The following is a 27,979-nucleotide window of genomic DNA, read 5'->3' as shown; positions in this document are numbered from 1 at the left end:
CCCGGCCCCGCCTCTCCGCCCGGCTTGCGCGAGCTGGGTGTTTCCTGCCTCTCTCAGTCCGGTTTTGGAGACTCCTGCGTCCTCCGACTTTTCATGGTAGGGCGGGCGTTGCCTACCAACGGGGGGCTCTGGGTGGCCAGGAGAGCCCGCAGAGGCAGAGTAGAGAAGGGGCCGAGGGTGGAGGGAGTTGCGGTGAGGGGCTGTCGCGAAAGGGGAGAGGTGGTTGGGGGACTGGGGGGGCGAGGCCGGGGGTGGGGGAAGGGTTTCGGTGGATAATTTGGTGGGGTGGTCCTTGGCTGTTGGGGATCGGGAAAGAGAGTTTGGTCTTGGGGGAGTAGATTTGTGTGTGGGTGAGTTGGGGGGTGTCTCTGAGTCGACTGCTCATTGGAAATGGGATTGGTGATTGTGAAGAGAACAAAGAGGGGTCGTCGAAGATGGACATTGGGGTGGAGAGTGAGGATGGAGGGTGTTGCGAAAGAGAACGGTTAGGTTCTGACAGCGACGGGAGATTCCTTGGGGCGGAGCGTTTGGGGTTTTTTTGAAAGTTGTGACTGCAGTCTCTGGGTTTCAGGAAAGTGGAGAAAGGACTTCCAGGTGCTTCTAAACATAAGGGCGCGAGGGGGAGCTAGGGGGAGAAATAGAGGGAGCTGGAGGGCAGATGTGCATCCGGTTTCTAGAGGGATGCCAGGGGCTTGAAGTCAGGGTACCGTCACCACGGAGCCCAGCGCCCTTAACTGGTGCCTTGGTACCTATCTAGTCACTTCCGTTGGAGCCTGAAGTGACCACACCTCAGGAGCTGGGAATGGGTCATGCTGTCGTCCAGCGGTGGGAAGGGTTCGTTTTGCTTGTGATCTTTTAAGGGTCTGTACATTAAATGGCCCTTTGGCCGTGGGTGGGAATGACCAAAGTTCCGCCTTGTTCCTTCTTTGCCTCCTGTCTTTCCTGGAAAACAGTCTTTAGAGAAGATCAGTTTCAAGGACACTGCCGAGAAACTTTAGCCAACTTGTATCTGACTTTGCTCCATTTTATGCAAGATAAGGACCACCTGAGGAGAAGGATGCATTAAACTAGTGTGGTTTTCAAACTGCTCCCCAGACCAGCAGTAGCAGCAGCATCACCTGGGAACTTGTTAGAAATGGCCAAATTTTCAAGCCCTCCCACTGATTACTTGATCAGTCTGCAAGTGGGTTCCCTCTATCTGTTTGAACACACCCTGCGGGAGATTAATGATTTCTTGATTTGGGCTTTGTAATGAAAGGGGCCTGAGTCCCGAGGACACTTGTAGTTCTGATTCTTTGGTTTTTCTCCCCTAAAAAGTGGGATTGATGATTATGTCTTCTTCACTGGACCTCTGGGAGAAAGAGGCCAATAGCTTGCACAGAGGGAGAGAAAATAATTTAGCAGGACACTTGGAAATAGCAGTAGGTGCCCTATAAGCAAGTTTTGGGTGCAAAATAATAACTATGGTTATGTGGCCGATGTGGTGCAGTTTGGTTGAAATGTAACAGCAGACTTTCCTGAGTTGTAGAAATGCCCTTAGTTTGGGGAAGTTTTATAATTAGCAAAAAGGCCTTGGCTCTTTGATGAAGCTGCTTAAAGAAGCACCTTCGCTCTGTGGCTTTTAGCTGGGGCTGCACCTTAGATCACCTGAAGAGTGTTTTTTTTTTTTTTTAATTAAGAGAACAATTTTATTCATAATAGTATTTATTTGACAGAGATCACAAGTAGGTAGAGAGGCAGGCAGAGAGAGAGAAGCAGGCTCCCTACTGAGCAGAAAGCCCGATGGGGGGCCTGATCCCAGGACTCTGGGATCATGACCTGAGCTGAAGGCAGCGGCTTTAACCCACTGAGCCACAGAGGCGCCCCCCTGAAGACCTTTTTAAATACTGCTGACCTGCCCTCCCCACCCCCAATTCTGATGAATTGGCCTATAAGCACCCAGGTGATTGTAATACAGCCTGGTCTGGGACCTCTGGTCTTAAGGCAGTTTGAGGTTCACTAAGGGCTAGGTGTCAAGTACTTTAACATTCATTCCCTGAAGGTTATTATGAAGATTATGGCTTTACGTTCATTTTACAAGAAAGGAAACTAAGACTCAGTTAAAATGCTTGTCTGAAAGAAAAAAAAAAAAACGCTTGTCTGAACCTTGCACAGGAAGTGGTGGAACTGAGACTACTCAAGGTTTCTCAGACTTTTGAACAAACCTTCCACATGCACATCTCCCCCCAACACACAAGAGAGACAGTTGCAGAGAGCTGTATGGAAAACGAGCAAGGGTGAAGGATTTGGTGCCTTCTTCTCCTGTTGTACTTGCTCAAGCCTCTTTTCAGGTCAACGCTTTTCCTTCTTGGCCTGATTTTTATTTTTTAAGCATGTATACAGTTGCTTCCTGTCTGTGGGTCTGAAGCTGTGAGATAGGGGCTGGGTTTTGTTCATGATGCTTTGGTTTATTTTTGCGTGCAGCCAGGAATTTACTAGGCCAATTGAACAAGAGGTTGGGGACCTTCGCCTAGAGGATGAAATTAATAGGTGCATGGAACTACTTAGAGTGGTGGGTTGCAATCTTGGCTGCACACTGGAATCCCCCAGGGAAGTTCAAAAAAATTCTGTTGCCCTGGCCATATTCCCAGACCAGTTAACATCAGAATTTACACGATAGGACCCTGATGTCAGTTTTTTTTTGGTAAGGGGAGAGCTACTGTTGAGAATCTGCAACAGGATACTCAGAGATCTAACTGGACTAAACTCTTCTGATTGAATGGAATTGGTAACCAATACCAATTAATGCCGTGTTTGGTTTTTTTTTTTTTATAAAAGATTTTATTTATTTATTTGACAGACAGAGATCAAAAGTAGGCAGAGAGGCAGGCAGAGAGAGGGGGAAGCAGGCTCCCTGCTGAGCAGAGAGCCCAATGTGGGGCTCCATCCCAGGACCCTGGAATCGAAATTGAAAGTTGTGACTGCAGTCTCTGGGTTTCAGGAAAGTGGAGAAAGGACTTCCAGGTGCTTCTAAACATAAGGGCGCGAGGGGGTGCTAGGGGAAGAAATAGAGGGAGCTGGAGGGCAGATGTGCATCCGGTTTCTAGAGGGATGCCAGGGGCTTGAAGTCAGGGTACCGTCACCACGGAGCCCAGCGCCCTTAACTGGTGCCTTGGTACCTATCTAGTCACTTCCGTTGGAGCCTGAAGTGGCCACACCTCAGGAGCGGTTAAAGCCTCTGCTTTAACCCACTGAGCCACCCAGGTGAGGCTTTAACCCACTGAGCCACCCAGGTGCCCCCCCATGTTTGTTTCTTATAACCACTCTTGCTCTCCCCTGCCCCAACCTCATTAACGATGAAATCAAATCTTTGAAACAAGTGAAAAAGGAGGATTCCAGTAGCAATGACTGAGGACTTCTCTGTAGAGAGGAGTCCTCTCTGTAGAGAGATTTGCTTTTTAAGAGGCTTATTGTCTGCTGCTTTGTGTCCTTAGCTCGGTGTTGTGCGGGCTCAGGGACACGAACAGTCAGAACCTTTTATCCAAGGGCCATTCCCGAATTGAGGTGACTGACGTTTGGAAGGGTGGGCTCTGGAAAGGTTCGGAGCTTTCTTTGTCCATTCTGGAGTCTCAGCCTAGATCCAGATGGTTTCTGCCTTTATCTCTTAGTGATTCAGGTGGGGTTCTGGTAGAGCTGGAAATGGTCTTAAGAAAGAAGATAATTGGAGTCTTTGAGCACATTCTCAAATAATCATAGTTTGAGTCTTTTGTGTTGTGGTATCTGCACTGAGCCAGTGCGCTGAGTGCTTTGTGGCATCGTCCCCCATGGCCATCCTGGGAGGGAGACACTGCTGTTGTCCCTGTCTGATAGACGGGACATGACTCAGATGACTCGCCCAGGCTCCCACAACTGGTCAACCAAATGGCAGGGCTGGGCCCTTAAATTCAGGTCTGACTTCAAAACCCAAGTCCTTAGGCACACATTGCCTCCCATCTTTTTTCAAGGCTTTTTTTGTACTTGATAAAGAAGGGAGGGTGGGGCACTCCCTCCTCAATGTATATGTTCCAGCACTTTATATTTGAAGCATGAATGTTCATAAAAATCATGGGCCCAAGGCCAGATGGGACTTGCCCACATCCTTGCTCTGTCACTGACCCACCTCCAGTACCAGGGCACTTTGGGAAGTGACTGAACTTCTCTGGGACGCGCCTTCTGTTCCAATCTACTAGATGGAAATAACAGTAACTGTGTTCCAGCATTGTTTGGATTTTAAATGTTGTATGTAGTGGTAGAGATGAAAACTGGTACCTACTGGGTGGGGGCAGGAAGGGCGTTGGTGGGGGCATGGAGGGGCTTTTCTGGAACCATGAAAATGTTCTCTATTTTGATCTGAGTGGTGGCTGAACAGATACATATACTGACCAAAACTCCTCAAACCACGCACTTAAAAGGTACTTTCCTATGTGCAAATAATCTTTCAAAAAGGTATTGGAAAGTAAAAGTACATTGAAATATACTTTGATTTGTTTGTTTCTTAGGTGTGTTACAAAACACTAGACCATTTCCCAAAACACATTTTGTGTGAATTTAGATCGGAAAGGGTGCTTTAAAAAGTATTTCCATTTTGGAGCAATTTTCCCTAACTGAAAAACCCCCAAACGCCACACTTGTAGGCCTTCACCCTCCGCCACCAAACTCTTTCTTGTCCCCAGTTACTTCTATCTTCCCGTGGACAGAGTATTTCTGGGGTAAGTGTTGGTGATAACCTTTAGTGTAGGGTTTCTGGGGACTGATTTCAAAGGAAAGCTGGAAGGGAGGGGTCACTGCTTTCTCTTTCACACCAGGTGATAAAGCAAGAACATTTTCTTGAAAAAACACTTTTCTTTCCAGGAGCCCATTCTTCCTGTGCCTCCTCCTCCAGGGCCCCTACTAGAGTCCCCCAGTGGGTGATATCCGGGCCACTCTTTTTGGGTGGACGGAGGTTGAGAGGGATGGCCCTTGCCTGTGCTATTACTGATCAGTGGATGCAGGTTGCCACTCATCATTAGTCCCTTCTCCCACTGAGAAACAACAGTTGAATTTTTCCTATTATAAATGTAATATATGTTAATTGTGGGAGATCCTGAAAAGATAGAAAGGCATAAAGAATCTAAAAAACAATCCTTTTTCAGGATCAGGGTATTGTTTTTTAAAGCTTTGTCCTGTCTACCCCCCCCCCCCCCCTTTGCCTGTAGTCAAAAGTTGTGACAATAAGGGAGAACCACTGAACATTTCAGAAAGAGGATTGTGGCTTGCCTTGGGTGATTGTGGGTAAGGGTTCAGGGAAGTGGGGTTTTGCTCTGTATTGAATGCTGTCAGGAAGGAGGGTTAATTCTTGGGTGGGGCCTCAGTAATTCCTGTGTTGAAGGTGGGGAAGAATGAAATGGGGCTAGAGCTCTAACTGGTAAAGAAACAGCAGGGAGGGGGCGCCTGGGTGGCTCAGTGGGTTAAAGTCTCTGCCTTCAGCTCAGGTCATGATCTCAGGGTCCTGGGATTGAGCCCCATATCAGGCTCCCTGCTCCGCGGGGAGCCTGCTTCCTCCTCTCTCTGCCTGCCTCTCTGCCTACTTGTGATCTCTGTCAAATAAATAAAAAAAAAAAAAAAAGAAGAAGAAGAAGAAGCAGGAAGTCACATTTGTTGGGATATGGCAAGGTTTGGTCACTTTTTCTGTTTCAGGCAATGTTCTTGTTTTTGTCTGTGTTCAGACTTAATTACAGAATAGTCTTGTTTATGTCTTGGCCCATCAGCCACTGAGTGGCCTTGTCAGATCGTGACATGCCGTATGAATTGTTCCTGTTTGGAGGAAACATCAAGGCCCAGAAATGAGTGGTGGCCCAGGTCCTGGCTATCAGGGGCCACTTCCTCTGTACTGTGCCCTAGACTCATAGAGATTCGTCCCGCTCTCAGACATCTTCTCCAGCCATAGACCCTTACCTGTTAAACAAATGTTCTCGTTGAGTACAGCCTCCTTTCATAGGCCTGCTTAAATCAGATGGTATGTTCATTTCTTTGAGAGGGACACAAGCTGGCAGTGCCATTAAGAAGACTGTCATCTGATCTTGCTATTCGGGGCAGCGCTAGTACAGGAAGTCTCTAATTTTGTAATAACTTGCTTCCAAGTGTTTTTAATGTCTGTCATGTAGTCCTGAGAAACACTTCCCCCTGACAGGAAGGATAAGGAGTGGTAGTTGGGATCGCACTCGATTCATAAAATCTGATTTCATCTGCAGTTCAGAGGTTGAGTGTGACAATAAGGAAACCCTGAGAGACTTGGGCAATGCTGGAAACTGCTTTAGTATGCGTACAGGGTGTTGGCATGTGGGGAACAGGCAGAAAGGAAGTCGTCAGGACACAAGATCAAGTGATAAACTTGCACTCACAGCGTCAGTAGGGGAGGTCAGTATATGAGGCTATCCGGGTGGGGTTTGGGGTACCCAGTAACCCAGCTCCCACCAGTTGTGGGCGTCTGGGGGCCCAGTTGGCCTCTGATTTTTTTTTTTTTTTTTTTGAGACTTTATTTACTTATTTGACAGATAGAGATCACAAGTAGGCAGAGAGGCAGGCAGAGAGAGAGAAAGGAGGAAGCAGGCTCCTGGCTGAGCAGAGAGCCCATCAGACTCGATCCCAGGACCCTGGGAACATGACCTGAGCCGAAGGCAGAGGCTTTAACCCACTGAACCACCCAGGCTCCCCTGGCCTCTGATTTTAAGAGGAGCCCGAAATCCAGGGGCTTTTTTGGTGAACTCTCCCGTGTTGTCAACCTTGGGAGCCACCTTTAAGATTTAAATGTGGTATAGATATGGGCCAAGCAAAACCCCTCTGGACGCCAGATTCAACCCAGAGGCTGCAAGAGGTAAAAAGCAGGCCTGGCGCCGTGTCTCTGGTGACCCCATGTCTTCTCCACTGGCAGGAAGAGATGTCAGGAGAAAGTGTGGTGAGTTCAGCGGTGCCAGCAGCTGCTACCCGCACCACTTCCTTCAAGGGCACGAGCCCCAGCTCCAAGTACGTGAAGCTGAATGTGGGCGGGGCGCTCTACTACACCACCATGCAGACGCTTACCAAGCAGGACACCATGCTGAAAGCCATGTTCAGCGGGCGCATGGAAGTGCTCACGGACAGCGAAGGTAAGTCCACCGTCCAGGCTCTGGGGACGGGCTTGTGGCCCGGGGGCTTCATTCTGGTTCAGAAGGCCAGTGGGACAGGGGCAATTGTCCACACAGCTACAGATTTCAAGCTGCGCTCCGTGTTGTCTCAGAGTGTGGGGATCCTTGACAGTGAGTCCCCCAGGAGACCAGATCTAGTCTGGGGGTGTTGTAAAGGAGGGTTTCCCTGAGGAGGTCACAGATGAGCTGAGATGTGAAGAGGAGTTGGAGTCACCTGGGCGGGGACTCGTAGTCCTGACCCAGTTGTCGATAGGCCTTGTGACCTTGAGAAAGTCTAAGCCTCAGCTCTGAAATGGTGGCTGGGTGAACTGTCCTGGTAGGTCCCTTGCCAGTTCTCAGCGGTGATTCTGTGACTTTGGAGTGAAGCTCGAGCGAGGGAGAGACGTGAATGTTTTCTTGGACTCTTGTCCTCCCGGGATGGGGGCCTGACAGAGACTCAAGATCTGGACTGAGTCACCGCTTCTTGTGTAGTAGCTGGTGATGCCAGCCAGGTAACATGGGTATAGTGATACCTGCCTCATGGGGCTGTTGGTGCGCAGTATTCCAAATACATACATTCAGTCCATGTTTTTCTTTCCTTTTTCCTCATGGCAAGTCATGTTCATGAAAGGTGAAGAATTCTTTAAAGTGATCTTGCTCCCCACCTGGAATAATCCAAGAGCGCCTGACAAGGGAAACAGTCTTGCCTGCCTGGGTTTATGGGGCAGGTCACGTGGGGTTTAAGGATGGCACCATCCTTCCCTTCTTTTGCCTGAGATTGCAGAAGATCTGGCCAGACTACAGCCTAGCTGGACACTGCCTTACCTGTTTCTGAGGTCGGCTGCTGTGCTAATGCTCTTGCCTTCCCTGGGACATTGGTCCCTGGGAGGGTGGGCGAGTTTTGTTATAGGTAGGTGGGATTGGGGACCCAAAGCTTGAGCTGTGCGCTAGTTAGCTTGTTTCCCTTGGTGTCCTAGAGAAGGCTGGGCTGTGAGGCTTGAGGTTCTGCTTCCCTGGGCTTCCAGGGAAACTCAGGGTTCTGGCCAGGCCATCAGGTACATGAGGTTGGAGCCCCAGAGCTTCCTTCCGTGTCTCACTCAGAGAGCACAGAGCTTTTTATGAGTGGGAGGATCCCCTTTGCAGAGCCACACCCAGCATCGCCCAGGGGAGTATTTGTAGAGACCGAGACAATAGCACCCCAGCTGCAAAAGGAAACAGACCTTATCTGAGAACCCAGGATTGTTGTAGCTTTTCTTCCGCCCTCCCCAGTCCCTGGTGGGGCTCAAGAAAAGCGGCGGAGTCACCTTGGAAGCTAAGTTGGAACCTCATCTCCTTGCGTCCTAACACCACACCGGGAACAAGCCGGTGCTGAGGCTCATCCATCCCACAGTGGGAGAGACATGGGTGCTCCCTGGGCTCGGGCTTCTGAACAGCTGGCGGAGGCTGCACTGGCCCCGGTGCTTCCTGGACACCATGGCCCCTCCGGGGGAAGCAGGGCTGCCTTTGGCACTCAACCCCGGACATTTTTGTGAGGCTCCGCTAGAGCTCGAGCTCCATCCAGCCCTCCGCCTGCCTCGAGATGCTCACCATGTGACATCTCACGGTTTTTCACTCTTCAGCTTCACCCTTCCTGGGGTGGTACTGTTTGTTGCTACCTTTCAATAAGTGAGAGATCCTTTTCAAAAGCTATGGGACTTTTCTTAAAAAGAAAGAGTCACTGAGCTCAGGGCTTGCTGGCTCATAGTCTGGGCTGGCCTTGGTTCACCGAGGGCCCAGCCCCCGGGCCAGGTTGCCTGGGCGCAGCAGCATACTGGGTCATCGCCAGCTTTGTGTCTGGTCTTTGGCCCACCCTGAGCCAGGCAGCGCCATCCTGCTGGCCCTGGTGAGTACACCGCACGGCCTGACCGGTGGCCCGAGTGTTGGCCAAGGTATACCCTTGGGTCTACAGATTAACCTGAACGTCTCGCATCTCACAGCTGCACCTAGGGCTTCGGGTGGGAAGCCTGTCAGCTGCAGTGAGGTTTGTCACACACAGGCCCTAGCAGCGAGTGCAACTTCCTGAGGCGAGTGGGTGCAGGAGCGTGTCCTGCTGGCTGAGGAGTTGGGGGCGGGGGGCTCCGAGGGCATGGAACAGCAAGGTGCTGAGCTGCTGGAAACCCCTGAAGGGTGCCCGAGGAGAGGACCTGGGCCCTAGGGTAGGTGATGGACTCTCCCTTGTGCCCCGTGCTCTCCTGCCTGTTGGCGATTTGTACTGCGTGTGTTCGGTTCCTGAACGGGGCAGTTTGCAGTGAGTGGGTCTGGGCCCTGGTTCTGTCCCAGGGTTACAGTCACAGCTGCTGTGTATGTGGCACTGGGCTGATGTGGACTCATCTGGCATTTTCTGGTAATAGGACAGAGGTGACTTTGAGCTTGACTCTGAGCTTGTTTCCACTTTTCAAAGTTGTGAGGGGTAATGCTTTCCAGGGTTGTGACGGGACTAAGTGAGGACATGAACAGTGGAAGGCTTTTGGTGGAGTTCACGACAGTTGGGAGACTCAGTCTGTGGGGACTGCTCACTCCTGTTGCAGCCTGCCTGGGTGGGGTGTGTCCAGGGGGAGGGAGGAGTGCTGTGAGGGGCTGGAGAAGCAGGTCTTGGCAGCACCCAGGGGAGAGGGGGCCTGCCTTGGCCTTGGGGGTGAGTGCTGTGCAGTTCTATCTTGCCCCCAAAGTATAGCTTTCCAGACTCCTCCCCAGAGAGGCGTGGCTCTTCCAGTAGTGGCATTTTTACCTGATGCCTTGTTACCGTGGGTGGATGTGGCACCTCTCCTAACAAGAGTTCTGCCTCTGTTCTCACCTGTGGTTGCCTGTTTCATAACCCTGTTCCTTAGTACAGAGCTTCCCTTCCCACTCTCCCCCCCACAGTGGTTTCTGGTCTTGCTAACGTTTCTGGAATGAGGGAGTATGTAAACCAGATTAGAGAAGGAAATCATTAATCTTATTATCAGCACACATTCCCCTGGAAACCAGTGGGGAAATCAGTTGTCCTATGTGGGAAAACCATCATACCTGATAGTTTCCCTGAGATCTCCATGCCTCCTGCTTAAATTAGAATGCACTCTTCCATAAAATTCTGAATACATTGAGAGCTTTCAAAATGTGATTACTAAAACAAAATCCCTCATGCCCCTGACGTGAAATGTTGGGGCCGAGGAGCAAATGGTCAAGAAAGAATTCTTGAGGCATCTTTGGTGCAAAAAAGGTGGTTTTTATTAACGCACGTGGTCAGGGACAGACTCCATGAGAAGGAAGAGCTGCACTGAGGTCCTGAGGAATGGTTGGTTATATACTTTCAAGTGGGGAGGCAGTTAGGGGTGGCCTAAGTCTCAAAGGGATTTGGACGTCAGGTTTCCAGGACCTTGGGGGCTAGCTGCTGTTCGGATAAGGTCATTTACTACTGTCTAGTAAACCCTTAGTCATGAGACCTTTAAGATGAATTTCCAGGGCACCTGGCTGGCTCAGTGGGTTGAGCCTCTCCCTTCTGCTCAGGTTGTGATCTCAGGGTTCTGGGATAGAGCCTGATGGGCTCTCTGCTTAGCAGGGAGCCTGCTTCCTCCTCTCTCTCTCTGCCTGCTTCTCTGCATACTTGTGATTTCTATCTGATAAATAAATAAATAAATAAATAAATAAATTCTTTTTAAAAAGATGTGTTTCAGTGGGCCTTATGTTTCGAGGATGATTTGGCAACATGTATTTAGGGCGGGTAGAGGTAAACGAACTTTCCAAAGGGATTTTTGTGTGTTAAGACTTTCAGGATCCCAGAGATAGGCTATTCAGGCCTTTGTCCCCAGCAAAGTGTTAATTATTGAGGCAGATGGGTACTGGGAGAAAGGTCACTATGCCTGTCTCAGGTCACCTTTTCAATGGACTGCAAGTTGTGAGGAGATTTAATTTTTTCTACATTTCCTTTGCCTTTGTTCTCCACAGCACCCCCACTCAGACAAGGAATAAAACATTACCTGGCTTAATGGGGCCTCTCTTCACCTTTTTCATTTGCCTCTCTCCCTTCAGAGGTAACCACTTGCCTGACCTTGGGCTCAGGAGGTGAATTTCTACCTCTCTAGTACAGTGACTCAGCTGGGAGATAAAGCCTCAGGCCTGGGTTCCCCCCCAAAAGCACCCCCCTCCATGCGCTGGGTGTTAGCACTTCCAGGAGCTCTGCAGGGGATTCTAATGTGCATCCAGTGGTGAAAACCACTGATGAGTATCTGTCCGGGAATTACGTTTGCTACACTGTTTCTGTCCCTAAACAATGTACTGTTGGTGTGTTTTCCCACATTATATAGATGGTGTTAACATTGTATGTGGCCTCTTTCTTAGTGTTATGGTTGTTAGATGGAGCTGTGACTAATACATAGCTCTAGTTCAGACGTTCCGTTTGGATGTACTGTAGTTTATAGATCCATATTCTGTTGAAGGTTTTTTCAGTTGCTTCTAGTGTTCACCATGTGGAATATCGCCTTTCTTCAACACTCCCTGGCATGTGTGAGTGTCCCTGGGACAGAGCTTTGCCGCGCCATAGCACACACAGAAAGTCCTATTTCTGTTCTGGTAAATGAAGAGACTGTGGACCCAGCCACCTCAGGGGCTGCAGTGTTGAGGTCTTACCCACCACTGGGGGGTCTGTCCTGGAGTTGACTCCCAGGAGGGGAATCTGGGCTAGCATCCGTGGCTGGGTTGATATTAGCTGTTGTGCTGACTTAGAAACTCCCCACCGTCCCAGTTTGTGCCAACCCTAGGCACAGACCTCTTAATTATTGCCAGTCTGCTGGTTATGATCTGATACTCAGGTTTTACTTAACATTTCCTAATTTCTAGCTTATTGAGCAGCTTTTTTGTCATTTGTATTTTATCATTTAACTGCGTGATTGCATCTTATATACACATTTTCCTTTTTTTTTTTTTTTTTTTTTACTGCTTTATGAAAGTATTCTGGATCCATTTGTTTGTGGTTTTGTACATATTTTCTCCCAGTCTGACTTGTTACAGCTTTTCTCATGGTGGGTTTTTTTTTTTGGATACTGCAAAGTTTTATTTTTTTTTTTTCCCCACATGTAGGTCTTTGATCTACCTCACTGGTGCTCAACCAGGAATGATTTTAACCTCCAGGGGACATTGGGCAATGTCCAGAAACCCTTCTGGTTGTCACAGTTTAGGGGTGGGAATGCTCCTGGCACCTATGGGTAGTGGCCAGGCGTGTTGTTAATACCCCACAAGGCAGAGGACAGTCCCTCCATGACAAAACACTATCCGGGCCAAAATCTCAGTAGTGCTGAGGCTGAGAGGCCCTGCCCTGCAGCTTCCTGGAATCTGAATTTGCAACAAGCACCTCAGGTGACTTACTAACAGGCAAGTTTGGGAACCACAGAGAGTATAAAAACCTTACAGTGCTAAGGAGAGGTCAGTGTCCCGTCCTACCCACCTCCCCCCCCCCCCCCCGCCCCAACGCCATCCCACCCCTGGAGGTGGGGGCAGGGAAAGGAGAAAGGAGAAGTTCATGGCATGCAGTTGGGGCTGGGAGTGGGGGGGGGGGTAGGAAACCTTGTCACCCAGTGCCCGGTCCTGAGAGAAGCTTTCCCCAGGATACCCTGAAAGCCATGGGGACTTTCATGAGGCGAAATGAGCCTCCTCTGGACACTGCTGCTGCTCTCTTCTCCAGGGATGATGAAGAGATGCAGGGAGGGCTCATTGTACAAGACCTCATTTAGTGATGCCATTGTGCTACGTGTTTTCCCTGTGCATTCTCATCGTACCTTTGTGCCAGCCCTGAGGGGGACCAGATTTAGGAGAGGAAGCTGGGGGACAGGGAGTTTGGTGCAATACCCATATCATCCAGCAAGTAGGTGGCACAACTGGATTTCTAACACAGGCCCTTGCCCTTGACCACTGGGCTGGGTTCTGTCTCCCAGACCATTCCACAGCCTCTGGATCTGTGCCTGCCTATTCTGCTCTGCAGCCTTGCTGGATGGGCTGCCAGCCGCCAGGCTCCCTTGGCGGGTGCAGCCTTCTGCAATAGCAGCCGTGCTCCCCGGCAGCTGGACAGACTCCCCGCAAGCAAGGCACTGCTTGACTTCCATTTGCTTTTCTACACACAAGGCATTCAAGCTGTTTCAAAGGGGTAGATTCCAGCTTTGAAAGCAGCTAACGTATTTTAAAATCAGAATGCTAATTGAAACCTCATGGCAAGTACAGCCGGCTCCTTTGCCCTTATTTGTCCAAAGTATGATTCCTTCACCACAAGCATTTCCTGATGGCATTCTTGAGCTGGAGCCCAGTGTCACGGTCTGCCTGTTCGTTTATGGAAACTCTGGACTGTCACTTGGATAATTATTTCAGGGGCCCCTGCTCTTTCAGAGCAGCTAAGTTGTCCATGCATCAAAGGCAGAAACGTGGACAGTTTCTTCCCAGAGCTGCTGAGTTAAGTGGGTTGCCATTTCTTTAAAGACTGAGGCTCTACTCAATTCTGGTGGAAGGAGCTTTCCTGTGAGTTTCTTACTTGCTTCTTGTGGTCTCGTCCTGTCTCCCTGACTTGGGAATGTCCCTAAACCTCTCTGAGATTCTGTTGTCATCTGTGGACAGTGCAGGGGACTTAGCCTCCTTCCGAAAGAACTGTTGGGAAGATACTGTGGTCCTCCCACACCTTGTCCACTCATTGGCAGGAAATCACTTGATCCAGGGTTAGCAGAGAGGCTGCAGAATGCTGGCCTGCAGGCCCTATGCAACCTGCAGATAGTTTTTCCTTGCCCTAGAGCTCATTAATGACCTCTTGGTTTGCCACTGTTTAAAAACCAAGAGGTTTCACGGAGAAATCTGCATTTCTAGCTTCCCCTGGAGTATCATAGGCACACGCAGCCCTAGGCCCACCTTCCTGCTTGGCTGTTCTTGGCTGGAGTAAGAAGAGCCTCTCCATCTCCTGTCCCCAGGGGGCAGGGCACATGCTGTCTGGTCATCCCCCGCGCCCAGGACCCTGTAGGCTTCTGAGCTGTATGCACTTCCATACTTCAGTGGGATGAGGTTTAGCAGTCACTGTCATGGTGATGTGATTTACCACACCTGTGAAGGCCTCTTCCTTCCTTGAAACCAGGGTTTAACTCAGAGCCACACAATTGCATTGTGTTTGCCACACTGGGAATTACTCTCTTCCCACTATAGTCCGGAAACCATAACCGTGGGGAAGTACCAAGAGCAGACCTTTAAGCAAAAGTCCAGGAGCCATGGGCTGAGGAGTTTATAGGACAGGAGTATGGAAAAGGCCTTCTTACGAAACTCGCCTAGGGATTGTTGCAAATGCCAAATAGATACAGTGCCTCTAACCCTGAGAGCATACTTGGCGGGGCTGGATTTGGGAAGGGGACGGTGGGTGGACTTGTGACTCTGGATATGAAAGGGTATCTTTGCTGCTATTGGCTTTTGTGTTTCAGCGAGGCCTGGGGGTCTGCAGAGGACTTGGGGCAGGGTGCCATGGTATTAAGAGTGGAAGTGTGGGCCCCTTCTCCCAAACTGAGCAACAGTGGAGGAAAGTGGACATAAAAATTACAGATTCCTGTTTAAACCTAACCACCCTGTGCCTTGGTGTCCTCTCACCTGTAATAGGGGATAAGAGACCCCATTTGTCTTCCCCCTGCTGGCCTGGGGGAAGCGGGACTTCTCTACAACACGGCTTCTTTCCTAGAGCTTTCTGTCCTCTGTCAAGGCAGGTCTTTGTTTCCTCCCCTCGTCTTGTGCCTCCACTTCCCAGGCTTAAGCATTGTTTCTTTCTGCAAGAAACAACCCTCCCCACCCCCACCATATATTTGCATTTCTGAAGAGGAATTGTAAAAACCTGGGGATCCCTAGTGGAGCTATAGCAGGCCAGTCCCCAGATTGGAGCTGAAGGGCTTGCCTTCCTGGTCCCCACCCCCAGGAGTGTCTCATGGGTCAGCAATTGGCACATTTTTTTTTTTAAGATTTTATTTATTTATTTGACAGAGATCACAAGTAGGCAGAGAGGCAGGCAGAGAGGAGGAAGCAGGCTCCCTGCTGAGCAGAGAGCCCGATGTGGGGCTTGATCCCAGGATCCTAGGAGGCTTTAACCAACTGGGCCACCCAGGCCCCCTGGCTAAGGGATTTTTGAGGATATTTTAGAAACATTCTTTGAGGCCCCAGGGGTCCTGACATCCAAGAGAGCCTAAGACCAAGTGAGTCCGTGGCTGTGGTTGTCTCCAGGCAGCGGGCCTTGCAGATCATTTCAGTGCTTCCCAGACAGGTCAGCCTTTTGCTGATAGTGAGGCAGGTGGTGCTGCTGCCCTCTCCGTGGTCCTGCTCTTCCCTGGGTGGCGGAGGGAGCCCCAGAGACCCCATTTGTCTTCACCTCCCAGGAGATGAGTGCCCAGGTTCTAGAACTTCATCACGTGTAACTAGCCCCCCCCTTTCTCCTCCTTCCACCGCAGGCTGGATCCTTATTGACCGGTGTGGGAAGCACTTTGGTACGATACTCAACTACCTTCGTGACGGGGCGGTCCCCTTGCCCGAGAGCCGTCGGGAGATTGAGGAGCTGCTGGCAGAAGCCAAGTACTACCTGGTCCAGGGCCTGGTGGAAGAATGCCAGGCAGCCTTACAAGTAGGTATCACCCTTTTTCCCCATACAAGTGGGGAGGTATCAGGCCCACTTGATTTCCTCATTTTCCTTCTCCACGAAATGGGGGCAGTTCCTTCCTCACTGAGATGTGAGAGTTCACAAATAACCCAAGAGCCAAGAGCTTCTCTCTGCTTTGGTCAGTGACCCCTTAGAGGCTTCCCTGTAATGCTTAGGCCACCTAACTACCCTCTGGCTTTTAGTTGCCGTCGCGTTGGCTCATCTCCCATGAACATTGAAACCCTTCGGTATGGAGTATAAAACCTAATCCGCTTTCTGGATGCATCTCAGGACTTATTCTCATCCCATCAGTCCTTGTTTCGAGTCTTATGTAACCTTTGCAGACTCAGACACCCCTACGTCTCAGCAGGATCATTGGGATCAAGTCTGGTGATAGCAGAATCCCTATAAAAGTAAAGTGCTGCTGGACATAGCCCGCAGCCAACAGCCATTTATTTATAAAGCAAAGTTCCAACATGGCGTGGACTCGTAAGAGTCCCTTTTGGTCTTCATGGGAATTGAATCTGTATATGGGAGGCTCTTGTCTGTGCCTCCCTCAGGCCACATGTTTGGCTGGCCCTCCACTGGAGCAGTACCTTTACTGCCTAGCTCCTTGAGGAACTGTTATTTCCGCATACCACCTCTACCCTGAAAGTCTGAAGTCATTGTAAATCTGACTGTATGCTATAGCCTTTACTTTAGTATTTTTATTTACTTTTTTTTTGTTGAAGTAATGTATGTACATCATACTTTTCTGCTCTGTTATTCTTTTTGTGTTTGTTTGTTTAAGATTATATTTGTTTATTTGGGGGGGGTGGGTGAGGGCGAGGGAGACTCTCAGGCAGACTCCAGGCGCGAGTGCGAAGCCCAATGTGGGCTCGATCTTTCATCCCTGGCATGATGATCTGAGTTGAAACCAAGAGGTGGACACTACCCGACTAAGCCATCCAGGCGTCCCTCCTCTGTCAATTCTTTCAACAGTTGTTTACTTTCATACTTCTTATACTCCTGTTTGTTGACATTTCAGTTTTCAACATTATGCTCTGGTGTATAGAAAATAAAAATTTAGCTCATGCAGTACCACCAGCCCAACCACTACCAAATGTGTACACATGTTCTTTCTCTTCTTTTCCCAATATAGTGTTTACCACAGCTTTGGTTAAGTCAGTATTCAGAGTTGACATTGTGATGTCTTAATATTGTTAGCAGTTGAGTCATGAAGTATACAGTGAAAATTTTCTTCATTGTGCAGCTTTTCAGTTTGCTAGAGTTAGTGATTGTCTCATTGTTTTTGTATGCTTAGTTTTCTAAGTGCATAGCCCGAATTTATCCCCAAGTGGTCAGAAAGGGCAATCTCTTCCTGGTGTGTTCAGACACACCAGTGCATCTTTGTCACTTCTTTCTGTTAGAAACAAGCTCTCTTGGGTTCCCATTCTGTAGTTTCCGTTAGTTTCAGACTGAGTGTCCAGGACTGACCTCCTCTCAGCTTCTGTTGCTTTTATCTTCCTGTTCTACTTTCTCAGAGGTTTTCTTTAGTTTTATCTTTTCAACCCTTCTTTTGAACTTTTCATTTCTGCTATCCTATTTCTAATTTCCAAGAGGCTTTTCATGTTCTCTGAGTGTTCTTTTTTATATAGAACACTGCTCTTGTTTCATAGGATTCAGTATCTACTCTCCTCTGTCTTGAAGTTTTCTTTCTGATGCCCTTGTCATGACTCATTCCACTTTCCTCTTTATTTTGGTTTCAGTCTCATGTTGACAGGCTTTCCACATATAATCTGATAATCTTTGGTCTTTTAAAATTTAAGACTAAGGTTCTGAAAAGCTGTATGTGTGTGGGTGAGCCTTGTTGTCCATTGGGCTTTAGTGGTAGATGATAAGTCAGTGGGAACCCCCAGTGTCAGAATCTGTAAGCCTTTTCCTTGAACAGATCAGATTCCTGTGGAGGAATCCTCCACTCTCTTGCCTGGTAGGGATAAGCCTGACTGACTGCCTTTGGGGATCTGAATAGGAGAAGGGGCTGGTTGCTGGGCCCACCTCCCCACCCCCCATTTATAGTGTGTGGACCATTCACTGAATTCCCCTCTTTTCAGAAGAGCAGCTCAGTCCTGTCATCATCTGTACAAACCACTCTAGGAAAGCAGACCTTTCTTCTGCCAGGGAAAGGGGATCCATGTGGCAGGGTCAGCTCTCAGTGGTACTTCTGCCGACTGGCTAGCAGCCCTCTGCCCTTGCCCTCTGCCAACCAGCCTTCAGAACTGTTCTTTGAAAACCTCCAGGATTCTTTCCCACCTTTGGACCTATGTTGCGGCATTCTCTTTCCCCTCAGTTACCCGTCATCTTCCCAGTCTGAGATTTTTTTTTTTCAAAGATTTTATTTATTTATTTGACAGAGAGAGATCACAAGTAGACAGAGAGGCAGGCAGAGAGAGAGAGAGAAGCAGGCTCCCTGCTGAGTAGAGAGCCCGATGTGGGACTTGATCCCAGGACCCCGAGATCATGACCTGAGCCGAAGGCAGCGGCTCAACCCACTGAACCACCCAGGTACCCCCCGGTCTGAGATTTTTGATGTCTTTGTCTGTAGACCTCATTTCTCCCATTTTTTTTCTCCTTATAGGCCCAGACTTTTTAAATTCTTCTATAGTTGTTACAGTGGGGTACGTCGATCCAGTCATATTTCATCTGCCATGTTTAGAGTTTATTTGTAAGTGACTCCCTTGGCTGGGGAAGTGTATCATCGTTGTTAGGGTTTACTGAGTGCCCCGGCCAAAGAACCTGACTCTTGGCCCTCCCTTCCCCAAAATCACTGGTGGTAAGAGTCGTCCTCTCTTCCCAGTGCTGGTGGCCCCATCTTCCCTCGTCAGAACTCTGTCTTTGCCTGGCAGGCCAGCTTAAATAACACGATGCTGGCCGATGCAGGCCTCCTAGACTGAAAGCATATTTTGTTCCAGCAGAACAAAGATACTTACGAGCCTTTCTGCAAAGTTCCTGTCATCACCTCATCCAAGGAAGAGCAGAAACTTATAGCGACTTCAAATAAGGTATGTTGGAGGCATCCCTATGGCCTTTCTTTCACTACCCAAATGATGAATAAGGTTTGAAATAGAAACCTGTCTCAGTGCCCGAGCAAGGCCTGAGCAGGGGTAAAGAATGGAACCGTTCATCTTGTCTTGACCTCCCGCCCCCAGCCGTGGGTCCCGCAGTCTCCCTCTGCACCCCCGCCCACCCCCTCCCACAGTCTGCCAGCTATGCCCGGCCGCCCCCTTGATGTGGTGGCAGGGCCCAGCCCTGTGGGAAGCCCACAGCACCTCGACCCCAAGTAACTCTTCCCTTTCTTTTTCATAACCATGCTCAGCCAGCCGTGAAGCTACTCTACAACCGAAGTAACAACAAATACTCATATACCAGGTAAGGTGCGGCGGGACGGGCCACCGTGTTTGCTGCGAGAGCCTCGCTCACACGGGCCAGGCCTGGCCCCCCTGTTCTCCTGTAGGGAGGACGGCCCTCCCCTGCTCAAGGATGCCCAGGGACACAGGTGATAGATATGAGATTGAATTCACACTACCATGAAGGGTGCCCTTTTAAAGTATACAATTCAGTGGGTTTTAGGGTATTTACAGAGTTGTTCAGCCATTATCACGTGCCTCCTTGGTGAGCATTTTCATCCCCTTCAAAGAAACCCATCAGCAGTCATTCTTCGTTCCCCTCCAGCGCCTGCTCCCTTGCCCCTGACTGGCTTCCTTCACTTAGCATCATGTTGTCAGGGTTCATCCTCGTTGGGGCATGTGTGTTAATACCTCGTCTCCTCTTAGGGTTGAGTCAGACCCCAAGGTGTGGCTCTTCTCTGCCTCTGTTGATCTGTTCGTCAGTGGAGGCATAGTCAGGGTTTCCGCCTGGGAGCCATTGCTATGAACATCCGTATGCACATTTATTTACAGTAAAAATGAAGGCTTTTATTTCTCTTGGGGGTACCTAGGAGTGGAATTGCTGGGTGCATTGGTAACTCTAGGTTTAGACATTAGACCTGCCCAGCTGTTTGCCCAAAGCAGCTGCACCATTTTACATTCCCACCAGCAATATATACAGGTTTCTAGAATGTTTTCTGGCTCAGGACCATGTGGTTTCAGCTGTAGGGGGTTTAATGAGGTTCCTCAAGACCCAAGAATGGACCCAAGATGAAAAGTCTCCCTTGGGCATTTGCATTCTCTTAGTCCTGGGGCTCGCAGGGCTCCCTCCATGCTCTGACCTGGTGCCTGTGCCCACAGGCCCCGAGTCACTCCCAGTTCTCCCCCGGCCACAGCACAGTGGCCGTCCCAGCCTGGGGTGTGGAGACACTCACCCGCAGTCAGGACCAGCTGGCGCTCACCTGCTCAAATGTTCTTTTGCAGCAATTCTGACGACAATATGTTGAAAAACATTGAGCTCTTTGATAAGCTCTCTCTGCGCTTTAATGGAAGGGTCCTGTTCATAAAGGACGTCATTGGGGACGAAATCTGCTGCTGGTCCTTTTACGGGCAGGGCCGCAAGATTGCCGAGGTCTGCTGCACCTCCATCGTCTACGCCACTGAGAAGAAGCAGACCAAGGTAAGACCTCAGGGCACGGGCTCTGGGTGGCTAGTCTGCAGTGTGTACTGGAACCGTTCCCCTTTTCCCTGGAGCAAAACAAACTTAAAGACGGACAGGCTTTAAAAAAGCTTTCCTTAGGGGCACCTGGGTGGCTCAGTGGGTTAAAGCCTCTTCCTTCGGCTCAGGTCATCATCCCAGGGTCCTGGGATCGAGCCCTGCAACGGGCTCTCTGCTCAGCAGGGAGCCTGCCCCCCCCCCTGCCCTCTGCCTACTTGTGATCTCTGTCTGTCAAATAAATAAAATCTTTAAAAAAAAAAAAAGAAAATGCTTTCTTTGAAACCTGATTGCTCACTGTGAAAATACTCATCATCTTCAGGACCCCAGAGACAGTCACGTGTAGGTCTTGGAGAAACAAAATGGCATTTTCCTTTTTGACCGTTATCAAACAGGGATAGTCGTACTGCATGCACCTCACTGTCTTTGCCATAAATGCTGATTCAGAGCAGTGCCTGGCTGGCTCTGTCAGTGGAGTGTGCACCTCCTGACCTCTGGGTTGCGAGTTCTAGTCCCATGGTGGGTGTAGAGGTAACTTAAAAATAAAACCTTAAAGGAAAAAAAATTGGGGCGTCTGGGAGGCTCAGTTGTTAAGCATCTGCCTTTGGCTTAGGTCCTGATCCCAGGGTCCTGGGATTGAGCCCTGCTTTGGGCTCCCTGCTCTGTGAGAAGCCTGTGTCTCCCTCTCCCACTCCCCCTGCTTCTGTTCCCTCTCTTGCTGTGTCTCTGTCAAATAAATAAGTAAAATAAAAAAAAAAAAGTGTGGATTCAGATGTATCCTCATACCATTGTTACCGCACCACCTGCATTATCTCCTGTCAGTGATGGGACCCAGCCTGTGCTGTTCCTCACCCTCCACATATCACCCTTTCCCACCAGGATGGTGCCATCCCATCTCAATCATCAGAGGAATCATTCTGCCTTTAAGAGCTTGACCTTGGCTTTCTAGTCATGACCTACAGCTTAACTGTCATCTCTCTGCCCTCCTCTGACCCACTGACCTAGAGTGGTCCTCCACCCTCACGGGCCTGCTGGGCATTCCTTAGCTCCCAGGCTTGTTGACTTCCTTCTGAGCACACGACTTCCTGACAGATCTGGACTCTGGATGTACTTCTGTATCATCTTCTTCAAACCAACAGGCTTGACCTCTGTCACTGTGCCATTCTGCAAAGCTAGATCATACCCCAAGGTGCTGTTGGAGATCGGATCTGCTCTTAATTGAACTTCACTCCCTTCAGGTCTTCTGCTGGCTTGACCTTCTTAGGCCATGCAACTGGGTTTTCTTCCTTTTTTTTTAGAAAAAATCCGTATGATACACTGTCACTTCCTCTGAACCTTACTGAGGGAACTCTGATGACCTGGGATATGTGAAGGGTCTGCTGGGTGGGTTTTCATGCACAGATCTGTAGACCACTGGTCAGCCTTCTATCATCACTGTGGCTCCAGGAGCACACAGTTGTCTGGGATTCTAGAACTGGCCTCAGAAGAAAAGGCAAATGAGCAAAAATGAGACCACAAAGTAGAAACCAGAGTCCTGAACATTTTTTTAAAAAGACTTTTAAAACATTTTATCATTGGTATTTAGAATATATTCCAAAAGATATATATTGTTTTAAAAGAGCCAAGAAGGGAAAAACTGTAAGGTTCCTTTTTCTTTCAAAGGTCACGGGGAGACAAGAATCGCTTGCTTCCCTTTACCACATTAGCAAGATGCACATCTCTGTTCTGTGAACTTTTGGGGGGTTGCAAATTCCACCTGTAACTAGCTTCTCCGTCTTGTCAGTTTAGTTTTATATACATGGGTTGCCTTTGTCCTTGGATATTAACAGGATAATCATCTTACTGATTAAACTTTGAAATACTGGTTTTACATTTTCAAGTTTAACTGGAGCAAAGGATTCAGAGACCACGAAGTTGATCCCAACCATTTGTAGATGAGCGCCCCCCCCAGGTCCCAGAGCAAGCCTGTGCTTGTGTTTTTGAAACTGGTGAGAGGCAGGGCCCAGGGTGGCAGGCCAGGGCCACTAGCCACGGCTCCCTTTGTTCTGGGCTGCTTCTTGCTCTGGGGGAAGCATGTGACTGGCTTTCCAAGGGGGTGCATGTCAGGGGATGGCTGCCCTCACTGGAGCAAGTGGCTTCTTCTGGCTCACAGGAGCCGACACCGGTGTTCTGTTGTGTCAGGTAACTGGGAAGATGTTCCTGTTAGGGTTTTTTTGTTATCGCTTTCTTGCTACAGCATTCCAGGTACTCTGCTAATTCTTTTAATCATTTAGCTGTCTTCTGTCAGTTAAGCTGGACAGGTTATGGCTTGCCGAAACTAATGCTTAAGTAGATACGTAATACACGTGTTGTCTATTTGGTCCTTGATTCTGACTCACCAGGGACTCAGTGATTATAGAGCACAGAACCACGGCCTTTACTGGTCTGATTTTCTGTTTCTCTTCGGATTGTATCACTTCTGTTGCTCTGTCTTCAGGTCCCTGGACTCTCCTGTCATCTCCACGGAGCTGTTGAACCCTGCCAGTGAATTGGGGTTTTTTGTTGCTCTTGGTTACTGTTTTCAGCTGGACAGTTTTCATTTCTTTCTTCAATGTTATGTCTCCTTGCTGAGACTTCCTGTGTTTGCATTTGCTTTAAAAAAGTTGGCCCTTCCTTATCGTGACTTTTATTTTTTTTTTTATAATAGCTGCTTTCAAGTCTCTGTTCGATGATTCCAACATCTCGTATTATCTTGAACTTGGCATCGGTATCTGCTGATTATGTTTTATGTTTTCCCTCAGGAGTTGAGATTTTTCTGGTCCTTGATTATGCCAGGAACTTTGGAATTCTATCCTGGATATTCTGAATGTTATAGGGCTCTAGGTCCTGTTTAAATCCTAATGAGGATGTTGGTTTTTTTGTTTTGTTTTGTTGTAGCATGCAGCTGACCCAGCTGGGTTCAGGCCACAAGTTCCAACCAGTCATGGGTCACAGTGCCAGTGACAGCCCAGGTTTCAAAGCCTTGACATCGGGGCTGCACTGTGGGCGGGTCTGTGTCCGGGGCAGCCCTCTATCTTATGGTTTAGTTCTGCGTGGGTTGTTGAGGGACAGGTTGGCAGCTGAGCTCAAGGCCAGGAGTTCAAGAGGCCGCTGTTCCAAAGCACCCGTCCTTTGCTGTCTTTTGGTGCTTGCTGCTTCCCTGGGCCTCCCCTTTTCAGTTATCTGGCCAGAAGGCAGGCTTCAGGTCCCCGATCTGCCACGCAATACCTGTGGCTTGACTTGTGCCCGAGCCCAGTGGCCTGAAGAAGAGAGACAAAAACATAAGGGATCCGCTCCACCCTGATGAGACCACAGATGTCCTCATCAGAAAGGAATGTTCCCTTCAGAGTTTTGACTCCACCGAGCTCTGGCCGTTGCTGCCACAGGATTTTGGGGGAGTGGGTGTGCAAGAGAATAGAGAAAAGAAAAAAGAGTAAACCCGGGAACACTCTCTAGGTGTTGGGAGATTCCAGTGCCCCCCTGGAGTTCTCTGTGCCCATGCTCATTCTGGGGTTGCAGGCTGCACTGACCTCCCTCTGGGCAGTAAACTCTTCGCTGGGTCGGTGTTATTCCAAACCCTGGCCTTTCCCCGATCCCGTCTACCACGATTTACGACTCTCAGTCCTCAGCCACTGCACACTCGTTGTCCTGGTTTTGTGGCCTTGGTGGGAAGGAGAGAGGAGAGCGTGCTGCCTCTATTTCTCTGGGAGCCTCAGAATCCTGCCATTGAAAGCAAAGTCTCTACTCTGAGTCAGGTGCCTGGGGCCTACTTGGGCAGCCTTCCTCCAGTTCCCAGTGCCTTGACCCCAAAGGGCAGGCGGCAGACACAGAGCTTTACGAAGCAGGAGGGGTCATGTTCTTTTTAGCCGGTCTGTGTTCAAAAAAATGGGTGTGGAGCAGCTCCAAGGGTGCAGATCTATCGTTATTAGAAACCTGTTGGAAATGACCTAATTGGTTAATTGCATTGTTACATTGTTGGGGAAAGCCTTCCATAGCAAGGAAGACCAAGTTAGGGGAAAGCAAAAGGTGAGAGGAGTGTGTGATGGGCCACCTTTTGTGCATTTTAAAGTGTGGGAATATGGGGCGCCTGGGTGGCTCAGTGGGTTAAGTGTCTGCCTTCTGTTCAGGTCATGATGTCAGGGTCCTGGGATCGAGCCCCGCATCGGGCTCTCTGCTCAGCAGGGAGCCTGCTTCCCCCTCTCCCCGCCTGCCTCTCTGCCTACTTGTGATCTCTCTCGCTCTGTCAAATAAATATTTTTTTAAAGATTTTATTTATTTATTTGACAGAGCGAGAGAGATTACAAGTAGGCAGAGAGAGAGGGGGAAGCAGGTTCCCCGCTGAGCAGAGAGCCCGATGCGGGGCTCGATCCCAGGATCCTGACATCATGACCTGAACTGAAGACAGACACTTAACCCACTGAGCCACCCAGGCACCCCAATAAATAAAATCTTTAAAAAAAAAAAAAAGCGTGGGAATGTAGAGGTGTACGATCCTATATTTACATGCACTGTATCCTTTTTGTTACCTGTGTAAGCACCATGCATAAGGACTGTCTATTGAAAATAAAAGCTACCGTAAAACTAGTAACTGGTCTCAGAAGGAATCCCAGGGGCCTGAGCTGGTGACTCTGCCGGAAGTAGCAGGTGGCAGCGGCGGTGGGCAGTGTGTGATGCTAACAAACCTGACTTGCGTGTTGTGGGAATGCAGGTGGAGTTCCCAGAGGCCCGGATTTATGAGGAGACCCTCAATATTCTGTTGTACGAGGCCCAGGACGGCCGAGGACCTGACAATGCGCTCCTGGAGGCCACCGGCGGGGCAGCGGGCCGCTCGCACCACCTGGATGAGGACGAAGAGCGGGAGCGGGAGCGGATCGAGCGTGTGCGGCGGATCCACATCAAGCGCCCAGACGACCGGGCCCACCTGCACCAGTGAGCTGGCCGACCGTCCCTGCCTCCTGCTTCCTGCCTCCTCCCTCCTCCTCCTCCCTCCCCCCGCCGCTCTTCACTTGGATTCCTGCGGACTCCTGGGCACCGTCCGTGTTCCCTGCAGTCCGGAGATCCGTTTCTGTAATAAGCCAGATGATTATTTTGATACTTCTCGACCGGGTGACTGTCTCTCCCCAGGTGAATGCACCCCTGTTCTCGAGCAAGCTGTGTCCCTTTCATGGGGATCTGAGAATCTTTGGAGCCAGGCTCTCAGCTCTCGGAGAAAAGTATGAATGGGTATGAAGTGGACATGAGCAATTTTGTTTGCAGTATTTATTTTGGTGGGTGCTGATTCCCTGTTTGGGCTTTGGGGCGGCATTCCATCGGGGCTCAGTCTGGCCGCTCTGAGAGGGGCCCTGCAGTTGGTGGCCACCACAGGTTTCCCTGAGCTCCCTGTTTCAGAACCCTCCAGGCTGGCATGCTGGCTGCATTCCCCTGCATTAGACCAGGCTGTCTCTGGGTCTCTGCTAAAAGTCCGTTCTGCCCTCGGGTTTCGCCCCTGTGGTACCGGCAGGTGATTGCAGTTTGTGGCAAAGATAGGACCGATGGGCTTCGTGCCTCTGACTGTTCGAGTATAGCTCTCAGTTCCCAGCACTGTTGGAGGGGCAGGCCTGTCAGGACCCCACACACCTGGCTAAGGGCAGAGCTGGCCCCGGCAAAAAATGCACGGCTCTGTTCCTGGCTCCTTCCCCACCTCCTGCCCCTTCCGCTTGTCCCCCTTGTTGACCAACTCCGTCCTCAAGGGCCGCATGGCCTGGTTGTGGACGGAGCTCACATACATCATGGGCTCCTTGGCCTTCTTCCCTGTTAAGCTGGGCTTCCTGTCTCAAGTAGAAGTCCTGCCCTTTGCTTAGAAAGGGGACATGGCCTGGCCTCTGTCCCCCGGCCTGGCATCCAGGCAGGGAGCCCGTTCACACCAGCAGTCTCGGGGCAGCTCGCCTGCTGTACATAGCCCTCCCCCAGAGATCCCCTCTGTTTCTTTGCCTCTGAGTTTTACACAGTGTGGAGTGGCCACAGCGAGAGAGTTGGAGGATGTGTAGCTCCTCTGGGGTCCAGTTAAGTGTTTATGTTCGTGTTTAAGGGACGTGTGCGACTGTAGATGGGAATGTGTTTGTGTGGAGTGCAGGGGGCCTGCGCTGGAGCCCGGCTGTTCGCGTGGTGCTTATGGAGGACAGATGTTCTCGGTTACCTACCTCCCAGCCTCTGCGCCTGTGAAGGGACAGAAGTGAGTGGTGACTGATGTGGCTGGTCACAACTAGACTAGGTAGACTAGTTGAAAGGAGATGTGAACATGTGTTAGGTGATGGATGGGATTTGTCTACTCTTCAAGGGAAATGTTACTGTTTTATACCAAAGGTATTAACATGGGCAGCCTTCGACACAGTGTATTCCAAAAAACGAGTTTCTATTTTGAAATGGTTTTTACAGCTTAGGCTTTGTACATACTGCCCTTCTTGGGACAGTGGTATGCCTTTATTTTGTATTGAGCAACAAAGCCTCCAATAAAACTTTAAAACAATCTTGACTGAACCTAAAAAATCATGTATGGGGGTCGAGGCCTTTTAAACTGTTGTGTGGGGAACTTTCTATTAGGCCATTAGGGTTTTATTAAGTGCTGGGGGGTGGGGCTTAAATACTGTTTCGTAAATATTTTATATACTGTTTGAGTTTTAAACACCAACCCTGACGTTTGGGTTGAACTTTTTTAGAAAGTTGAAGTGAATGTCAGTTGTGATGTTTTATGTAGGAATGGAAAAGCCATCATATGAATTTTTAACTTTTTCTGTGAGGAGTAAGTTTGTGGAACAATTGGATGCGTTTGTGCTTCTACACCGTATGAGCTGACGTTTCTGGCAGTCTTTACACTTGTCCTTAACTTTGTACTTGTAATTTTGAGTCTTTGCTTTCCTGAGATCAGAACAGGTTCCTGAAACATTCCGCGGTGAATGAGAACACCATTAGCTTGCATAGCCAGGAGCTGACAGCAAGTGTTGGCTGGTCCAAGCTCTGTTAGCAAATGGATTCCATGAGGAACTGATTTTTATGCTAGCATGTGGGGCAAACAGAGGCCCATATTTATACTTAAGAACCATCTAAGTAAAACACTGGCCTGAAATTTGGTAAAGAGTTAAGTTTTATTACACTGTAAGAGCTTACAATTGAAGTAGAACAGCTTTTTCAAAGGTGGCCTTGTTTGTGGTGACCGGGGGGCTGTGCCCAAGACAATCCTGGAGTAGCCTCTTGTTGCCCCCACCCTGAACCCTCAGATGAGCAGCCTGGCCGAGGTGCAGGGACCCCACACTCTGGGTAGGTGGGCTCCCCTGCCCCTCACCTAAGCAGCTGCTCGAGACCCACGTGGCAGCAGCTCAGCCCTCCTCGGCAGCTGGGCTCCTCCCAGTGTGACGGTAGCACGCCTCTGTGTCACTGACTTTCCTTTTTGTGCTATAAAAAAATGCTATAAACGTTAGAAGTAGTCACTGTATGTTGTACAAGCATTTGTGGACATGTAAAATAAAAGTTACATAATGCTTCTGTTTAAATGTTT

General features: G+C 49.5%; 1 protein-coding gene across 2 annotated transcripts; it reads left to right on the top strand.

Annotated features, from left to right (window-relative positions):
- The first annotated feature begins 6 nt into the window (after positions 1-6).
- KCTD10 (potassium channel tetramerization domain containing 10) lies at positions 7-27,974 on the top strand. Of its 2 annotated transcripts, none has more exons than XM_059408637.1 (7): positions 7-96; positions 6,929-7,142; positions 15,626-15,795; positions 18,765-18,851; positions 19,166-19,218; positions 20,199-20,394; positions 25,157-27,974. In XM_059408637.1, the coding sequence occupies exons 1-7, from the start codon at positions 94-96 to the stop codon at positions 25,379-25,381; spliced, it is 948 nt and encodes a 315-aa protein (XP_059264620.1). In that variant the 5' UTR covers positions 7-93; the 3' UTR covers positions 25,382-27,974. The 2 variants fall into 2 exon arrangements, with proteins under 2 accessions (XP_059264620.1, XP_059264619.1); XM_059408636.1 differs by having other exon boundaries at positions 18,762-18,851.
- The last annotated feature ends 5 nt before the right edge of the window (positions 27,975-27,979 follow it).

The sequence above is a fragment of the Mustela nigripes genome, chromosome 8 (assembly GCF_022355385.1).
Source record: "Mustela nigripes isolate SB6536 chromosome 8, MUSNIG.SB6536, whole genome shotgun sequence".
Classification (NCBI taxonomy): domain Eukaryota; kingdom Metazoa; phylum Chordata; class Mammalia; order Carnivora; family Mustelidae; genus Mustela; species Mustela nigripes.
This window is presented reverse-complemented; position numbering and strand designations above follow the sequence as displayed.

Coding starts and splice junctions, on each gene's coding strand:
- KCTD10 (XM_059408636.1), top strand. Junction 19,219..20,198: donor AACAAATACTCATATACCAG/GTAAGGTGCGGC, acceptor GTTCTTTTGCAG/CAATTCTGACGACAATATGT. Junction 20,395..25,156: donor CTGAGAAGAAGCAGACCAAG/GTAAGACCTCAG, acceptor GTGGGAATGCAG/GTGGAGTTCCCAGAGGCCCG.